Source organism: Sylvia atricapilla, chromosome Z, assembly GCF_009819655.1.
Source record: "Sylvia atricapilla isolate bSylAtr1 chromosome Z, bSylAtr1.pri, whole genome shotgun sequence".
In the NCBI taxonomy this organism is placed as follows: domain Eukaryota; kingdom Metazoa; phylum Chordata; class Aves; order Passeriformes; family Sylviidae; genus Sylvia; species Sylvia atricapilla.
The window spans coordinates 14,491,492-14,509,565 of NC_089174.1; the positions used below are offsets into that span (position 1 = coordinate 14,491,492).

Sequence of the window (18,074 nt, forward strand, 5' to 3'; positions counted from 1 at the left end):
CACCTGTGCACAAGTTACAGGATTGCTTTAATTGAAAATGCTGCTGCAATGAAGTTGCCATCCTTTCTGGCTGTGTATTTTATGTAGATCTCACAGCAGTCGATAAGTATGATCAGACACTTTATATCATTGTCCCCTTAAAACTTTTCTACTGTGGAACCCTAACTACAGCAACACCCAAGGCAGGAGTTAGCCCATGATGTGTCTCTCTGCAGTATCAGGGGCAGTACTTCCATGCATGCTGAAAAAACCCCATTATTAGAAGCTCAGCTCTGAGTAGGGTTTGAGATCAGCCCCACTTAGAGATCCACACAACACACCACAACTCATTTTTGCTGCTGTCAAACCAAGTTCTTGAAATGTTTAGGCAATCTATAGCTCAACACATTTTTGGTATTGCAAGGTTTTACACAGAAATTCGGAGTTCTCATCTGGGGAAAAAAAATCATAGTAACATCACATTTTGCTAGACCACATTCTGAGCAGCAAAACAACCCGAGCAGCAAATGAGGATGTTTTTCCATGACTGTAGGTTCTTGTTTAAGAAAAGAACAGTAAATCTACAAGGAATTCATTCCCATGCTTTGGAAAAGTTGTCTTCAGGAGACAGACTCTGTATGAATTTTGAAGCTGCACCCATTTGCCTTTTCTCATCTTTCTTCTCACTGATTAAATAAAAATTTTATGATAAAAATCACTCATCACATCTCTAGGCCTGGAAACTCTACTGCAGCTGAACCACTATCAGCATTTTGCTATATCAGTGCAGCTTCCAGTTTTAACTGAAATGGTCCAATGCACCTTTCAGTTTTAACTTTGAAGTAATTTTATAATTGATTTTAACACAAAACACCACACTATTGCTGTTATAAGTTGAGCAAAACACAAAAACCCTTAGCAAAAAAAGTCCATGGCATTAAAGGGAATGAATTATAACATAGATTATTCTGGTGGTCAGTCAACTATTTACTGGGTAGAAAATGGAGAAACAGCAGAAAGAAACAAAATGTCTCTTCAAAAACAAAATCATGTGACTAGAATTTTTCTGCCACATGCTGACTTTAATCAGATACCTTAGTTTAAAACAACTGTAAATTCGAATGTAAAGGCATAGCTTTTTTATTTAGGTGGACTTCAAAATACAGAGTTTTAGCAGTCTTAACACTTCTTGTTAGCTTTTTAACAAAGGAGCATAATATGACTTGTGTTTCACTGTAAAATAATCAGAAATTACAGCAAAAAGCAACTTTCACATGGTAGTAACTATATTTTGCATTAATTTGAAAGATGTGTTAAGAGTGTAAGGTATAGAAGATCTGTTTCCTTTAGAATTCCATGTTATGCGGGAGAAAATAAAAGAAACAAATTTTATATTAATTAGTACTTTATTACTTAACGCATCGTTGCAAACGACATCATTCACCTGAAAAAGAAACTGTTCTTCATTTCAAGACCATAGCAGAGCCTCACACTCAGTCTTTCCCCTAATTTTCTTTCAAACTGTATTTTTTCAAGTGATGAGACTTGCAGGATGTTACAAGGAGAGGCTCTTTTTGCCTTGGAGACAAAGCACCGGGAGACACTTCTAAGAAATAGGTATTAATAGGTATAGGAGTAAAATGAAAATTCTGCTGTTCCCTTTGTAATGCTAAGCAAATGCTATTTGTTCATGTGTCACTTAGGAGCAATCAAAGGCCCAGTGATGGGAAAATTCTGGTTAGCAAAGTGACTGCTGCAACCCTCATATAATTTATATGGCCCAAAATTATACACATTATTTCACTGTCCTCTTATTCTTCAACTATAAAATCTCCAAGGTGAGGAGAGTAGGGCACTTGCTGACACCATATACCAGAGCAGCATAGTTTGTTTGAAAATAAGTGTTCATCCTAGATCCCATAAAAACTTCCATCTCCCTCAAATACTCTCCACTGATCTGGAATTTAGGTAAATTTTGCCATTAAAAAAGGTGCTAAGCACAACTGCATCTTAGTACTCAGACGAAATATACCACAAATAATTTTCTGTGCTGCATGCAGAAGAATGGCCTGACCTGAGCTTTTTAAAGGGAAGAGAAAGAGTAGCATTGATTTCCAATGGGCTCTGGCTTAGGCTGGAACTGAGTGCCTTCTTGGTAAATTAATTCTTGGATACCATGTGTCACCATGGCAATGGTCCACTACAAAACATGAGATACAAAAATAAATTCAAAGTGCTGCCTAAATCACTATTGCGCTGTCTCAGTTATGTGTCACTATGTTTAGTTGCTGGTATGATCCCTAGCAGACAGTAAAAAGTTCATGGGCAGACAATTTCCTCCCTTCTGCAGGTCATTTATGCAAATTAAAATGCTCCTCCATTGGCATTCATCGTTTAAGGAACACTTTATGGGTCTTTTTTAAAGCATATTCCTCAAGGTGCTTTTCCTCAGGCTAAGATCTCTAAAAGCTGTTCTTTTTACAGCAAAAATTTTCTTTCTTATTGGAATCAAATTCTCTAACACATTTTTCTGGTGTTCCTCAGGTCCTTATTGAAGCTAGTGAATGAAATTAATAGAATTTGAAGGATTCCCAGTTATGCACCGTCTGTTGTATGTTAGAAAGGTTATGCTGTTAGTTCAAACTGTACCAGAATTTGTTCCCACAAACCTTACTTTCCTGTATTCCAAGTTGTACATTCCCCAAACCCCGGATTCCTCTCACCATCCGTCGGGCTAGGCCTCTGCTGCTCACCGCCTGCTCATCAAACTGCTGACACCACCTAATAAGGAAATCAAAAGACTCCCATGATGCTCAGCTCCAAGCAGAAGTGCAATCACTGTCAAAACACACCTAAAATAACGACCTAACACAAAGTCCAGACCAAAGAAAGACACTACGGCATAAACAGAACATCCAGCTGCCTGTGGACAGCTTCTACCTTCTCGCCATGACCACAAAAACACTGAGCAAAGGTGAGACCCTTAGACCACACAAGCCAAGTGAGTTCGTGGGGAGTTCTGTGAGGCAGGAATCCCGGCTCTGCTGTGTGAGCGGCAGATACGTCTTGCACTGCCTCCTCAGTGGCGACCCGAGAGGGTGTAGCAGTGGTGGGATGACCCCTCGAGTTCCCATCGAAAGAGCCGAATTTAATAAAGGCCTTTCTAAAGGCGCAGGTCTCCTGGCCCATTTTTAACACTGAATATGTGGTGCTGTGATTATTAATTTTATTTGTTATCCTTTCCATACTCAAGTTACTTGAGTATTAAGAATTTCACTTTCTACCAGTGCAAAATGATTCTTTCTCCCAGGCAGCCTGTTCCAATGCTTGATACTCCTTTCACTTTCAGTGAAGAGTTTTTTAAACCTAGTATCCTAAAGCTCCCTCAGGCCTAGCCCAAGACCATTCCCTCTCCTCCTGTCCCTGTTCTCTGGGAGCAGAGCCCGAACCCCCCGGCTGAATCCTCCTGTCAGGAGGTTGTGCAGAGCCAGAAGGTCTCTCCTGAGCCTCCTTTTCTCCAGGGTGAGCCCCTTTCCCAGCTCCCTCAGCCATTCCTGGTGCTCCAGACACTTCCCCAGCTCCATTTCCTTCTCTGGACAGCTGCAGCCCCTCAGTGTCCTCCTTGGAGCGAGATGCTTGAAACTGACTCCAGGATTTGAGGCGTGGAATGGCATTAAACTGAAAAAGGGTAGATTTAACCCAGTTATTAGGAACAAGTATTTCCCTGGGAGGGTGGAGAGCCCCTGGCACAGGGTGCCCGAAGAAGCTGTTGTTATAAATGTGCATTATACAATGTTTCCTCTTTTAGTTGCCTTTATTAATTCAGCTCTTAGAAAAGGGGGAGGTATCGAGGGGTGGCTCTCCGCCGCTCACTAGCTTTTGCTGAGCCGCACCGCTGAGGGAGAGGTGCAGTTCATTCTGTTATTTGCGTTGCACAGTGGGAGTTCTCGCCTCACGGCAGTCCCCCAGAAACTGTTTTGGGTCGCACTAGCCGGGGGTCACTCCTTTGGAGTATCTTTAAGTCACGGCGAGTCAGAGGCTGCAGAGTTCAGACTCGCCTCGGTGGCTGCAAACAGTGCTTATTTCATGCTTTTTCTATTGCCCTTATCAGTCTTACCTTGACTTGTTTGGGAGAGCAGTCAGTGTTTGTTTTTGAAAACGTTACATAATGGGATTATTCATTTCCGTATTAGGCGGCACTGCCGAGCAGGGAGCAGCATTGGCGGAGTGTAGGGTTCTGATGGACGGGGTTGGAGCAACAGGGTGGAGAAAAATTAGAGAGAAGCAGAAGTCGGGGGAGGGAACAGTGATGTCAGGAGAACAGAGTGGTCTAACCTGACAGGAGGCAACGGGAGAGATATGTTTTTAGGGTAGGGGATATAAAATGAGTACAGATAGTTCTTAATAACTAACACTTGCAATTTTTAAACTAACTTTTATCTTTACAGTTTTATAACTAACAACTTCTAACTTTATATTTTAACATCTCAGAGTTGTTCGAATCTTGTTTCTCACACTGTGGCTACCTCTGGATCCCTGGCAGTGTCCAGGGAAGGTTGGACACTGGGGCTTGGAGCAGCTTGGGATAGTGGGAAGTGTCCCTGCCAATGGCAGGTGTTGCAGTGTCTCTCCCAAGGAATGAAGCCTCTGTCTGCTCAGACAGACGCAGACAGAGGACAATCGGGAGACACTCCTCAAGATCGGCAGAACTGAGGGGCGGCCAAGGGATCCTTTCTCTTGATGCGGGAGAGGCTTGGGACAGCTTGGGCGGAGGAAGAAGTCAGGCTCAGTCAGAGGGCAAAATCCAAGACCTTATCACAGTCCCCAGATAGCGCTATTAGTCTAAGCGGAGCTGCTCCAGGTGAGACCCTTCTGATAGGGAAGGACAGTAACTTATAAATGGGTGGTACTGAAGGAGGGAACCAATAAGGGGCAAGATGGGAAGGGGTTAGGATAGGAAGGACAGTCCAGGAACCCAATGGAGGAGTAAGGGGAGGAACTTCCTAGGTTGCTGTCCCATCATTCGACGCCCTTCCTCGAACTTCCTAGAAGCAGGGGAGGGCGACCGAATGACAGAATTCAGGGGAGGAGGCTGGGAATGATACATTAGGATTGGTAGAGAAAGGTGAAGGGACAAACTTGGGAAGCAACATTCCTTAAAAACAGCGGGGGAAAGGAACAAACCATTATAACATAACAGAACACAGCAGGCAGGGGTTGCACTGGATGGGGTTTCCAACCCAAACCATTCTATGATTCTGTGATTCTAAGTCAAAATAACACAGAGAAATAAAATAGAAATCTAGAGGAGAACCAAATTGAATGCAATCCATCAGAGCATGAGTTCTTTTTGGTTTGGATTGTGAAACCATGTCCACAATTTTATTTAAGAAATGTATTTATGAAGAAAAGAAAGAAAAAAAAAAAGGAAGACTTGTGCATCATAGCATGGTATCTATGCAGCAAATTTAACCATTGAGTCATAACTGTGCTTGAAATTTAAAGATGTCCTATATACCATAATGAAAAATAGAGTTGCACTTCTTTCACATCTCAGAACACATTTTTGAATATCAAACTTTACAGCAATCCATCTCATTCCTAAGCACAGTGATAGTGAGACATGCTCTAAGTAATAATTCGTTCTGCATCTGTCACTATGAAGATGAAGAGGAGTCATCTCATAAATACTGGATTAAAACCAAAGCTAATTTTGCGCTGAGATATCTACAGTGGTGTATCAAAAACCTGCCAAAACAAAACTGGTTGATTACAAAGCAGATGTTTGTAGCATAAGGAAACCACTTTATTATTGAATATTTTTCTTTTTTCATTTTTCCCATCTTCTTCCAACTTTTTTTTTTTTTTTTAACATATTTATATCTTACTAAAAATAACCTGATCTGAGGGTGAAACCAGTTCACACCTGGGTGCACAACAATGAACACAGTGGCAGTTCATTACAGTTCTTACAATGGCAGTGTAAGGAAATTCTGATTTGGCAGGACCAGTCAGAGTTTTGGTTAATTGAACTGAGTTAGGCAGCATGACAATCCTGCTGAAGCCAGGAAAGAAATACAGCCAGATCACTTCTGGCCTTGAGCAGCAATTTTGTTTAAATAAACTGACCAGTTTTGGAAGTTGTCTCTTCCAGGTTCCCCTGGGAATTTTAGACACATGCCTCAGAGAAGGCTAGACTTGCTTCGGGAGTGAGAGAGAGAAAATAAATCTGAGACCTGAGGTGTCAAGAGCATGCTGATCTCTTTACTTAAACGTGCTTTCCAATCTGCCTCTGCCCTCTCTCTGAATGTCCTTCCATCCTTTCTGAGAAAGTAAAACTCAGGTGAGAGCCAGTTCAGCAAGTCCTTTGTGTGAGGCTTGTCAGGTCTGTCCTGTACCAGCACCAAACACCAAAGCCTGACACTGGAATTTCTGACGCTGGGGAAAAAATGAGCAGCCATTGTCAGCTGCCAGCATTACATCTCTGTGCAACAGCAGGGATTAAGATAGTGGCTGGAAATGAGTCACTAGGATCCCGAGCTCTCCCGCTTGTTAATTTAAATGCTGGTTAATTACACATGTCACATCAGCAGGGTAGGGTCACACCCCTGGAGAGCCTTTCCCTGTGTGCTGTTGTGCTTCTCAAAGCACAGATGAAGAGAGGAAAGTGACCTGAGCCTCTACTTGAAAGATTTGTCTCCTACTCTCTCTTAGGGACAACTACTATGGCAAAACCAAAATCCTGACAGAAATACAACCAACTGTATGTAAACATGAGCCTGCAGCTTTAGTTGCCCAGCAGTGGACACTTGCTATTTTTTACTTAAAACTTTTCTGGAGAAAGGAAAATGAGCACACCTGAGAACTGAAAAACACCTCAGAGTAATCAAGTGGAGTGTCAAGAACATCCTCTTTGCAGCTGTCTTGGAGATAATTATATGCACTAATAACAGGCCATCTGAGTCACCTCTAAATTTAACAGGCCCAGCTCTTTCCCTGTGCGCTTTCATTGTTGAGAGCCTTTGTGTTGTAATGATACTTTGAAATAATGTGGATTTTTTTTTTTTTTTTTTTTTTTTGCATTATATAGTACACCCACTTGAGTGGGTGCCCAAAATCCATGTTGCAGGAGGATTGAGAAGAAGATTTTGAGGCTGCTGCCCACTTTCTGGTACATAACAGAGGGTATGGAGTGAGGGAAGTGGGGGAGCTGCCAGCCAGGATTGTGCTCTGGTCGCAGAACTGGAGCAGTGCTGGTGCTGGCCATGGAGAGCCTGGTGACTGTTGAGCCAACCAAGGGTTGTTGTTGCCAACAAACTGAGGAAAAGAAAGATCTGACTGGAAAAGGGACCACACAGAGGCAAGGCAGTGCTTTTCTGGGACAAACATCTTTGTTCTAGGACACAACAAATAAAACGCAGCATTAGTACAGAAGTGTGTATGAAGTGATGACCAAAGGTTGATTTATAGGGCGCATGAGACTACGGAAGACCCTCGGAGCCCCCAGGACCCTGGGCATCTCATCATCTGTACTGACTCCCTCCCCTCCTTTTTTCTCCCTTCCTCCCTTCCTCCCTCCCCTCCTTTTTTTCTAATTTCCTGTTTTCTCCCCTACCTTTCACCCTTCCCCTTTTATCCAAGCGCCATCTCCATGCACTCATAGCGTTAGCTCAGGGACTAACACACCAATTTCCATGGTGAATCTGCACCTTACTAACAAAACTTTGTGAAATTATTATCGCTATTAGTATTGCTATTATTGTAGTTACATTACTGTTACTGCTATTACTATTACTGTTAGCATTTTACTTTGTCTTGCGAACCTCGCCCTCCCCCTTCGCCCCCGGCAGCGCTTCCCGAGCCTGTGTCGCTTCCTTTTCGTGGCGGTGTCACGTCACAGCCGGCGCGGCCCCGGTCGCGGCCCGCGCCTTCCAGCTGAGATCCCGCAGGTGGGTGCGGGACCGAGCAAACCCGACACGGAGCGCCTGCGGCTCCTCGGCATTTAACTCCTCGAGATTTGATTCCTCGGGACGCTGCTCCCCCGGGATTTGGCTCTTCGGGCTGCAGCCTGCCGCACCGCTCCGCTATGCGGTTCCCCCAGGGATGTTGCCGCCCCCGGGGATGCGGCTCCGCGGCCCCTGCGGAGCGCGGTGCCCCGACTCCTGCGGAGGGTCCAGTTACAGATTTGCAAGTATCGGCACCACCGGAAGGGCTGGCGCGTTGCGAGGAATAATAAGGAGGCCTCTGGATACACTGTACCCTGCTGGCGATGCTTGGGGTGGTTTACCTCAAAAGTTTCCAAATAGAAATGTTTAAAACTGTTATTATGCTCTTTTTATGGTATTATCTTTATTGATTATATTAGATTATATTATATTATCACACAAATATATGTACCTTATATGTATATAATATTAAATATGTGTCTTCCATGTTTATATTATTATATGCATACATATATAATTCATATTGTTATCTATTTTATATATATGCATCTATGTATATATATAATTTGTCATGTAGACAAATGTATATATATATGCACACATATGTATAATGTAGATATGATATGTATATATGATCGATGTTAATATATGTGTATATGTGTCTGTATGTATGAGTATATATATGTAGGTGTGTATTTATATGTATATACCTAAACATACAGGCTGTGCATATACATAAAGTATATACATAATATATCAGATAATAAACATAATTAATATACAGTATCATTATCTACACTATATTATGTATTATCTATAAAAATTATATAATAATTACATATTAAATATAGAGGATAACAACAGTATTATTAATACAATTATCAATACATCAAAGCAATACTACCTATTAATTATATATTAATACCACCTTCTATTTGGTCTATATAAATATTACATGTATTAATGTCAGCAATATCCTAATATTTTAATGTTGTTGATATATTTGTTAATATTATAATGTTACCGGATGTGTAGCATCTAAGATTTTAATATAATTCCATTAGATACATGGCCATATAAAAATATTACATGCTGTGTTCTATAATATATATGATATGTATTATACTCTACTATCCTATTATTAACATTATATTTTAAACTCTTTTACAAACTTTACATTATAGTTGCAGTCTGTTGTTTTGTGCAAGTCCTGTACAGTATTCAGAACAGGACATTACAACAAGCTGTTGGATGTTATTTAAATTACCTGAAATTTGGAGTGTGGTCATAGACCAGATTCTAGCATGCACACTCCTGGAGGGATTGCTGAAAAAAATGAGGGTTTTGTTGGGTTGAAGTGATACTTCTTCCATTCTTTCTGGGATGGAATGCAGTGTGTTTATGGAATTTTCCCCAGGTTACTGTACTTTGGAGGAGAAAATGCATGGAAACGTGCACTGATTGATGTATAACATCACCCCACAGATACGGCTGGAATTGCTGATAATATATTTGATTTTTGAGTTCTTACAAGAACATCCTTCTCCATGAAAGAATTCTGGAGTTATGTGCTTGTGCAAAAATATTTTCTTTTATTTTGCAGGCCTTCTCTGAACATCTGGTGGGGTAAAAGGTGCGTGGGGATCTTCCATAGCTGAAAGATTTGTTGTCCCCACTCGGGCTCCTTCGTCTGTGGCTTTGGCACCTATTTTCCTGTTCACTATTTCCTTGGTAGGTAATCAAACACAAACTGCCAGAAGATTTAGTTTCCTTGATGGCCATAGCTGTTTTTGAATGAGGGACAACAGGAGATAGGTGTTTTAAACGCCGTCAACAGCCATTCTGATATTTGCACCTACTTGCTCTCCCCATTCTCTTTCAGCTATTACTTAAAAGGTAAATACTTCAAGAAAAAAACCATCCATGCTTGTCTTTTCTTGATTGATGCTGAGATTAATTTTATACAGCTAGTTACCTCATCTAAATAATGGATGGTTTTAGTGTCACAACTTACTTTTCCTGCAGATGAGGATTTATTGGGTGATGGAATTCTATTGAACAGGACCTGAGTCCAGCTTGGCTTTGCAAAATATAGCATGGGCCAAGTCCACATTATTCTTTCAAAAGAATAATTTGTTAAGTCTGTAGCATTGCGGTGTAGGGGAAGGTAAATTCTCAATTTTACAAACATCCTTCTTTGCATTTATTTACTCATTTTTTTCCCTCAAGCAAACTTTATAATTGAGGGTAGTCTAGAGAGACATCCAGAATAATTATATGGAAAGTTTTGTGCATTTTAGTGTCTTTGATATCATTTTACTTAGGTGAATAAATAGACAGAAAGGACTCTGTTTTCTTTCAGTTATTTATAAAAACATACAATCAGTCTCATGCTAGCCCTGGAAATAGCAGATTGTTTCTTCAGTAGCAGTCCTGCTCGGTAAATTCCGAAGACAGAATTGCTTGTAATTATGTAAAATTGGTAAGAAAGTTAAGGCACTGCTGGCTGATTTCTTTTTGTGGGGTGTCAAAACTTAGGTGCTATTATTTTCTTTATTCCCCTTCAGCTGATATTTTGGTTGGAGTGGTCCTCAGAATAACAGAGGGATCAAAAAAGTGCTATACAGGACTGAACTGGAGCTGTTTCATGCATATGTGTGGAAGGGAGAACGTGATCTATGAAAATCTGTGCTTTATTCATTGTGCTATCCACAAAACAACTGGAGAGCATCTTCCTCATTTGGAAGGCTTGCTAGGCTGGCAACAAAGGCATTCTTAAAAAACTTGTCAGAAAGCAGACCCTTCTCCCCATCCCACCGCCCCATTTTTTATCTTGCATGTGATCCAGCCAACATGCTGTAAATATTTTGTGCCAAAACTGCATCCATTCTCGACTTCTTTTTATTTAAGGTTTAAAAATTTTCCACATCTGACTGAAGCTCTTCCTGTTATTTAGGTCTGCATTTTTACAAAAGGTTCCAAGCTTGTTCTTGTATTTAACAGGCAAAATCCCAGGCACTTCTATTTCCACCTGACAAAGTGAAACAAATGCAGTAGCTGCCAAGGACTGTGATCTTTGGTACTGTGTGCTGTGTAAGTCAATGCTCAGTAACAGGAATTTTACTGCTCTGCCCTTTGCAGCTGACTCTAACAACTGATGTCTTTTGACTGGGCGAAGAGATTGGTGGAGCAGTGCCCTGTCACCCATTTGATTTTCTTGTTATTGTGGCTTAGAAATACAGCATTAAAGTTTAGAATTCACTGCAGTGTTCTTCCTTAGTGGTTATTCTGGATAATCTGTCCTCTTAAAAAAAAGCTTTGTGAAATTAGTACTGAGAGATCCAGTGAAGCAAAAGAATACTGGACTCTTTTACTGAACATCCTAAACTATGCTTAGCAGTTGAAATGAAATCCTGTTCACTCTTCAGCTGTTTAAAACTGTGACATCATATTGTGTATTTAGCTTTAGATAATAAAGGTACAGGTAAGTCAAGCCTGAAACTGAGCAGAATCAGTTTGGCTTTGGGTAAAAGGCGTTTGATTTCCTTTTCTGTATGTAAATTTTGATAACGGGTGTCATATCCACTCATAATCACCATGCAAATTCCCTTTTGCTTCTGAGGTATTTTGTCCCTCAGTCCTAAAAATACATTGTAGAGACCACATTAGGATGAAAGTTTGGTGGAAGCAGTGTTGTTATTAATGACATTATGAACAGGTGACTTCAAGATTCCAACATGGCACCCTTCAATAACACTTAACTTATTCACACTCTCTCAAAAGAATCACAAAACCATCAATCAGTTTGCTGTTGCAGGAAGGACTTGGGGTAGTGTGAATGCTTTTAATATTACCAAGTTAATATTGCAGCATTTTACTCACTGCAGCTTTTTACTTGCTGCAGAACACATTATAGTAATATTCTGATTAGATACAGATTAGTTTCTTGATGGAATAATTCAGGTAAGTAGACTATGTCAAACACTGCAGCAAGATTACAGAGGTTCAAAGCATGGCACTTTGCATTTTTAAGTATGTAATTCTAGCTGGCATCTGTGGAGCTGGAACGCATTTATGTCAGTGTAATGCATTTATGTCAGCATTCGTGTTAGGGAATTTAAAAGAGGCATTTCAACAAGAAAACATAGGTGTTCTGTTGCTCTTTCATGTTTTTTTAGTGGAACTGCTGGTTTCAAGCTGCACAGTGTTTCTGGCCTGCCACATATTAAACCACCTCCATGATGAATGTATTGATACCATGAGCATAAAAGCCCTGGGATGAATGTTTTGATTGTATGTGATTTAGAGCCACCATAGAAGCATCGCATTTATCCTGACATTGAATTTCATGAGCTATAACTTGGCACAGAACAACTTAGAGTTTTGTTTCTGCCTGACACAGGATGATGGTGCTCTGTTTTCTGAGCAGAGCTCTGCCACAACTGAGGCATTCACACGGCCCACTGGGGAGGCAAGTCTGCTCAGCCAGCGCAAATAAGCCAGTGTTGACTTTATTCACCAAGGTAAGAGCTATTTACACAATAAGGCTGGTCAAGACTGTGTTTATCAGCTCTGATGCACAGGAATCACAGATTCAGAAGCCAAGGAAATGGCTTGTGCTTGCCCTTTTTTTCCATCCTTCAAAGTGTTTTACTTTAGTGGGTTTCTGCACACCAGGCTTTGCAGCATAGTCCTGCTCTCATTGTAGCAAGCAAGAATTAGCAGTCAACAAATATTTCAGGACAGTTTTGTGTCAGTGGCTCTATGGTTCATTTACTAGTTGAAGATTTGGCCCAGCTGCCAGTGTTTCACCCTGAAAATGGAGAACAGACATAAATTGTTGTACACAATCTGCCAACCATAAGCATCAACAGTCAAAGCAGGCTCTTCAAAGTGCTCATTTTTAATTTCAGCACCACCTGTGAGACTGTAAAATGTATCCAAATAGTGTTGGGAGCAAGTGAGGGGAAAGTAGATTTTGTATTACCTCTTTTTGCTTTATTTGCAACAGATAAAATCCATGTAGGATTCCTAGGCATATTTAGAAAACAGATTAGATGAGCAGGAAGGGTCATTGGTGGACTGTCACATTCCATGAATTGTTTTTGATTATTGCCTGCATAGTTCTGCAGTTTTATAAAGAATGGCACAGGGTAGGTTAGATTGTAGCCTTCAACAGGAGAATAACTACAAATGCAAAGCACTGAGAGTGCTGACATTAGTATGGTCGTTTTGAATATAATTAAAGTAATTTTCTTCTCCTGCACAATGTTTGTTCATTTCAGCAGTAACTATACAGGAGGTTTTAAACTGTGTGACAAATAATAGGTCAGCATCCATTAAATAACCAGAACTATAAAACTGCAGTTTTGTCTTCCCCTGCCCCATTCGACCTCAATTCATTCATAATTCAAATAGGGTAAGGTAGGGAATAATGCTCTTACCTTTGGTTTAATAGTTGGAAAAAAAAAGCTCTTCGTGTCATAAAATTCGTAACTGTGAAATCAAATTTTCTAGTAGCAGATTTCCAGCAGTTCTCTGGAATGACATTTTGTTAAAGGTGTTTTCAACTCTAAATGTTTACTGTTAACTTTAAATGTTCATTGGCAATTACAAAGAAAAGCACAGACTCTAAAAAAATTAATATATATTGTTAGGTTTTGCTAATTGACCACTTGTTTGGCTCCTTCTTATTTTTACTTAGGAGAAAAGAGGAGGAAAAAGCAGAAGGGAGTTATGACTTCTGGATCAAACTGATAGAAACTACCAAATGGTTTCTCCCTTGCAGTCCTCTTTACTGACCACCTTAGCATTTGTGCAACAATTGCTTATGTATATCTGCTTTTTAAAAAGATTTTTTTGTTTGTTAAAATAATTCAGTTTTGATTTTAAACCAGTACCACCTAGTGCCTAAGCTTGCCATGATAGTAAAACCATATTTTTTTTCCTAAAAGTTAGCCTCCTTTGCCAAATGTATTTATGTCCCTAGTATGTTAAGAAGCTCTCCACAGGTCTAGAAAGAACCAAATGAGTCCTGTTTTAACTGGAAGGAGCCTGTTGTGTTACAAAACTGATGTGCAGAATTCTGGGTCATTCCTCTCAGTCACCAATATCTGTTAAACCAGTCTTTCCAAAAGCAACCAGGACTATGAAGAACACAGCACTTTAGTGTCCTGCATAGGTTTTCAGAGCACAAGGACTTGTCTGTGTGGGAAAGGCAATTTGGATTAGATCTAAATAAAAGTAGAGTGTTTAATCAAAAATAATTCACATGCAGGAAATAAAATGTAAGTGTTTCAGATTAACTTCACATTTTAAAAAGCCCTAGGAAGATTCTTCAAGTGGGAGAAGGAGAAGGTCTTTTCGAGGTGTGGAAAGTGTTTTGAGGCAGAGAGAGCAAACATGTTCACCTCCATATATTTTGGTAGTGAATTTTAGGCCAAATTCCGCTCCTGAAAACATTGGAACAGCCTGCCTTCAAACAAGTTACTTCAGTTACGGCCTGGGTGGTCAGCACAACTCAGATGTTCAACCGTAGTGGAAGATGAGGGATTTTTCAAAAAAGTGAGGGTTTTTTACCCATCACAGGTCAAAACACTGCGGCTGTGAGAACTGTTAGCCAGTTCTCCGTTCTGGAGAATACTTTCCTTACAACTGTGCAGTGTGGAAGATCCCGCTTTGTTTTTTCCAGGCAAAGCCACCCATGTTGTCTTAAATTGCCTTCTTTTCCCATCTGAACTGAGCCATGTGTCTAAGCTGAGACAGGCTGGAAGTTACTTCTGTGGCGTTCTCATTCCTCTTTTAGCAGGAAAGGTACCTGCAGCTGTCTTTGTGGTGACAGTGCTCTGAATATCCATTGCTGACCAAAACCAGAGGTCTCTGCAGGACCTTAGGATCATACCCTTGAATCAGCTTTTAGAAGACTGTTAATTTCCTCCATGAGAAATGGAATAGCAAATGTAAAATAATTAAATTCAGTGGCTGGATGATTTTTATTCATACTGCAGTGGTAAGTAAAGTTTTAGAAAGCTCTACGACAAGGTGGTTGGTGCAGGGAAGGGAACCTGCATTTACAGTAATGAATGATCCTGTCCATGTGTGTTATTTTACAGTACAAACAACTTTTGTGTTTTACTGCATGCTTTAATCTACTTTGAATGTTTTCATTTAGAAACCATGCCCTCTATGTGATGAAGCAAAAGAAGTTCTTGAGCCATACAAGAGAAGGGTAATGTATGGAAATACTGTATATTCTATATGGAAAGAACAGTTAATCAGGATTCTTTGTAAAAAGAAAATTGCTTGGATTTATTTGCATCTGTTATTCTTTCACGAATGATCTCTTCAAGACAATTTCAGCAATGATTTACATAAAACTCATTATCCAAAAGCATTTTGTAACAATACTATTCAAGTAAGTATTGTCAAACCAAACCAATATGTAGCTCTTGAAAATACTCCTTTAGTAAGTACTGTTGCTTTGTCTGAAGGGGGAGTTTGCAACTTTTATGAGGCAGGTAATTGTTACAATTTAGGAAAGATGTTACTAAGTGAGGCTTTGAATATATGCACTAAGCCTGACTGTAATTTTTGCCATTCTTTAACCAGTTTTTGGTCTCTGTGTTGAAGGATGAAGCTTTCAATGGAAGCATTAAGAGCTGTTGCACTCTGCTGCCTGTTTTGTTCCCAGCTGTGTGTTTGTTGAGGTTGCTGCCCACAGGAGAGTGGGTCTGCACAGTGGAACAAGAATATTCTGGGCTAGGGAGAGGGTCCTTTGTGGAGAGCCAACCAAGGGTTGTAGTTACATAAATTTTGTACTCAAAAGACCTGACTCTTATCTACAACACAAAGAATAAACCCACAAGCTTCAAGAAAACAGCCTTGGATTTCTGAGGGAAACACTGATCAAAGGACAAGCAGGTATTGTTTTTCAGCATCCAGTGGGAACTGACATACTTCTTTTCTGATACAGTTTGTTTTGCAGGAGGTGGATATTACCCTTCCAGAGAACTCAGCATGGTATGATAAATACAAATATGACATACCTGTTTTTCATTTAAATGGGATGTTCTTAATGAAGCATCGAGTTGACATTCAAAAGTTTGAGGACCGACTTAAGAAGCTGGAGTTGCAAAGTGAGGAAAACCAGTGAAGAAAATGCAGCTGCTCTGATTAAGATCTCAAAGGTGAAAAGAGCTGTGTGAAAAAAAACATATTCATTATCTGGCCTTAAATTTCTTAGGACATACGAGTCTGAAAAACTTGAGTGACTTGTGTTCTATTTGGTATTAATCACCCAGCCCAGCTGCATCAGGGGCCACCTTTTCTGTGCCATCAATTTGCTGCTCTCGTGGGCTGGTTTTTCACTGACTGAATAAAAACTGCTCTGTAACAGCAGATAAAGCAAACTCTGTTTGTATGGGGTTGGCATGGCCAGATTTGGGTGGTGGGGAGTGGTACAGAGGTGGCTTCTCTGAGAAGCTGCTGGAAGCTTCTCCTGTGTCCAGCTGAGCCAGTGCCAGCGCCAGCCAGCTCCAGGATGGACCCTCTGGCCATGTCCAAGACCGTTAGTGATGACAAGGAAGAAAGAGAGAATGTTTAATAAAATGACCAGAAACCCTATTCTTCTTATCCCTGAACCACGGAGGGGAAAGAGGAAGAGAAAACTGAGAGTGAAGTTAAGCCTGGGAAGAAGGGGAGGTTGGGACAAAGGAGTTTTTAAGATTTAGTTTCCTTTGTCTTTATCCTACTGTGATTTGATTGGTAATAAACTAATTTCCCTAAGTCAAGTCTCTTCTGCCTGTGACAGTGATCAATGACTGATCTGTCTCTGTGTTCTCATCTCAACTCACAAGCCTTTTGTATTTTCTCTCCCCTGCCCCGCTGGTGAAGGAACTTTTGTGGGTTTGTGGCATCCAGCCAGAATCAGTCTTTAAAGATGATTAGCACGTGTAGATTGTAGATGTGTAGGAGAATTCCTTGAAGACATCTAGGAGCTATCCTAAATGATAATTTGCAATGGAAAAGAGGGCATTTACTGTTAAATTAAAAGGACAGTTGATTAAAGACTACGCACTCTCACTGGAATTATATCTATAGAATGATCATCACAATTTGATACAGTTCTTGCTAGTGCCTAACACTGAATAGTTGATTTTTCACATTCCAGTTCTGTCTGCTGCACAGCTGCAAATCCATTTATCATGTGGCAGGAATGCCATTTTGTCAAGGACTGCTGCAGTTACATTAGAGCCTCATAGACAATGTAGCCCTGTGAAGGAGACAGAATGCTCAAGTTAAACATGTTTTCAGGAAGAAGAGAGTGACAGATTCAGGAAAAGTCAACCATTTTAGGTTAAATAGTCTGTAGTAGACTGGAGAAAGTTGCTAGTATTTTTTTATGTACTTAATAGATTCCTTAACACAGAAACTAATCTGCTGCATTTCTGTTCTTATCATGGTGATATTCAGTCTTTTCTTCTCACTAGGAGTTTAAGCAGGTTCACTTGACAGATGTGTCTTCAAAGAGGGAAGAATCCAGATGCAATGCCTGGCTGGAACAGCGAACTGAAATACAGCAGGATTCATGACAGACTCTTCAGTTTTGGAGTATGGTTTAATAAGAAGTCAGCTGATCTGCTATGATGAAAATGGGCTGTTCCTTCATGGCTTCCTCCGGCAGTGTCTTTAGGATTTGAGAGATAGTTTATATATATATATACATAATAAATATACAAATAACCGTTTTGATGTATTCCCAAGATGAAAAATTTTTGGGGAGTGGGGAGTAAGAAATTAAAACTTTCTTCAAGCTGAGCAGCTTCAGTCCAGTCAGGTTGGGGTCTGAAACTATCCAAGATTTCCCAGGAGGCAGACCTGTGCCATTTTTATAGCAGAGAACTTAAGGTAAGTTCAGCCAGATCATGGATCCACAATGTTTTTCATCACCATTAGCAGGGCTCTAGAGACAAAACTTCTGTATTTTCTGTAGTTCATAATGCTACAGTCAAACTTCTAACTGCTCCACAGGTTACTGTTGAAGAAAAGATCTCAATTACCTCTCTATCAGCAAGTGCCACATACTTATATGATTTGAGATGGTTTCAGAGGGCCCAGGTTTTTCCCTTACTGAGGCTTTGTGATAAGACA

At 40.4% G+C, this 18,074-nt stretch overlaps 1 protein-coding gene across 1 annotated transcript; it reads left to right on the forward strand.

Moving 5' to 3' along the window:
* Positions 1-7,828: 7,828 nt before the first annotated feature.
* Positions 7,829-16,714, forward strand: CZH5orf63 (chromosome Z C5orf63 homolog). The gene is made up of 5 exons (XM_066338491.1): positions 7,829-7,928; positions 9,529-9,656; positions 12,328-12,448; positions 15,097-15,153; positions 15,898-16,714. Exons 3-5 carry the CDS (start codon positions 12,329-12,331, stop codon positions 16,075-16,077), a joined length of 357 nt encoding a protein of 118 aa, XP_066194588.1. The 5' UTR covers positions 7,829-7,928; positions 9,529-9,656; position 12,328; the 3' UTR covers positions 16,078-16,714.
* Positions 16,715-18,074: the final 1,360 nt, after the last annotated feature.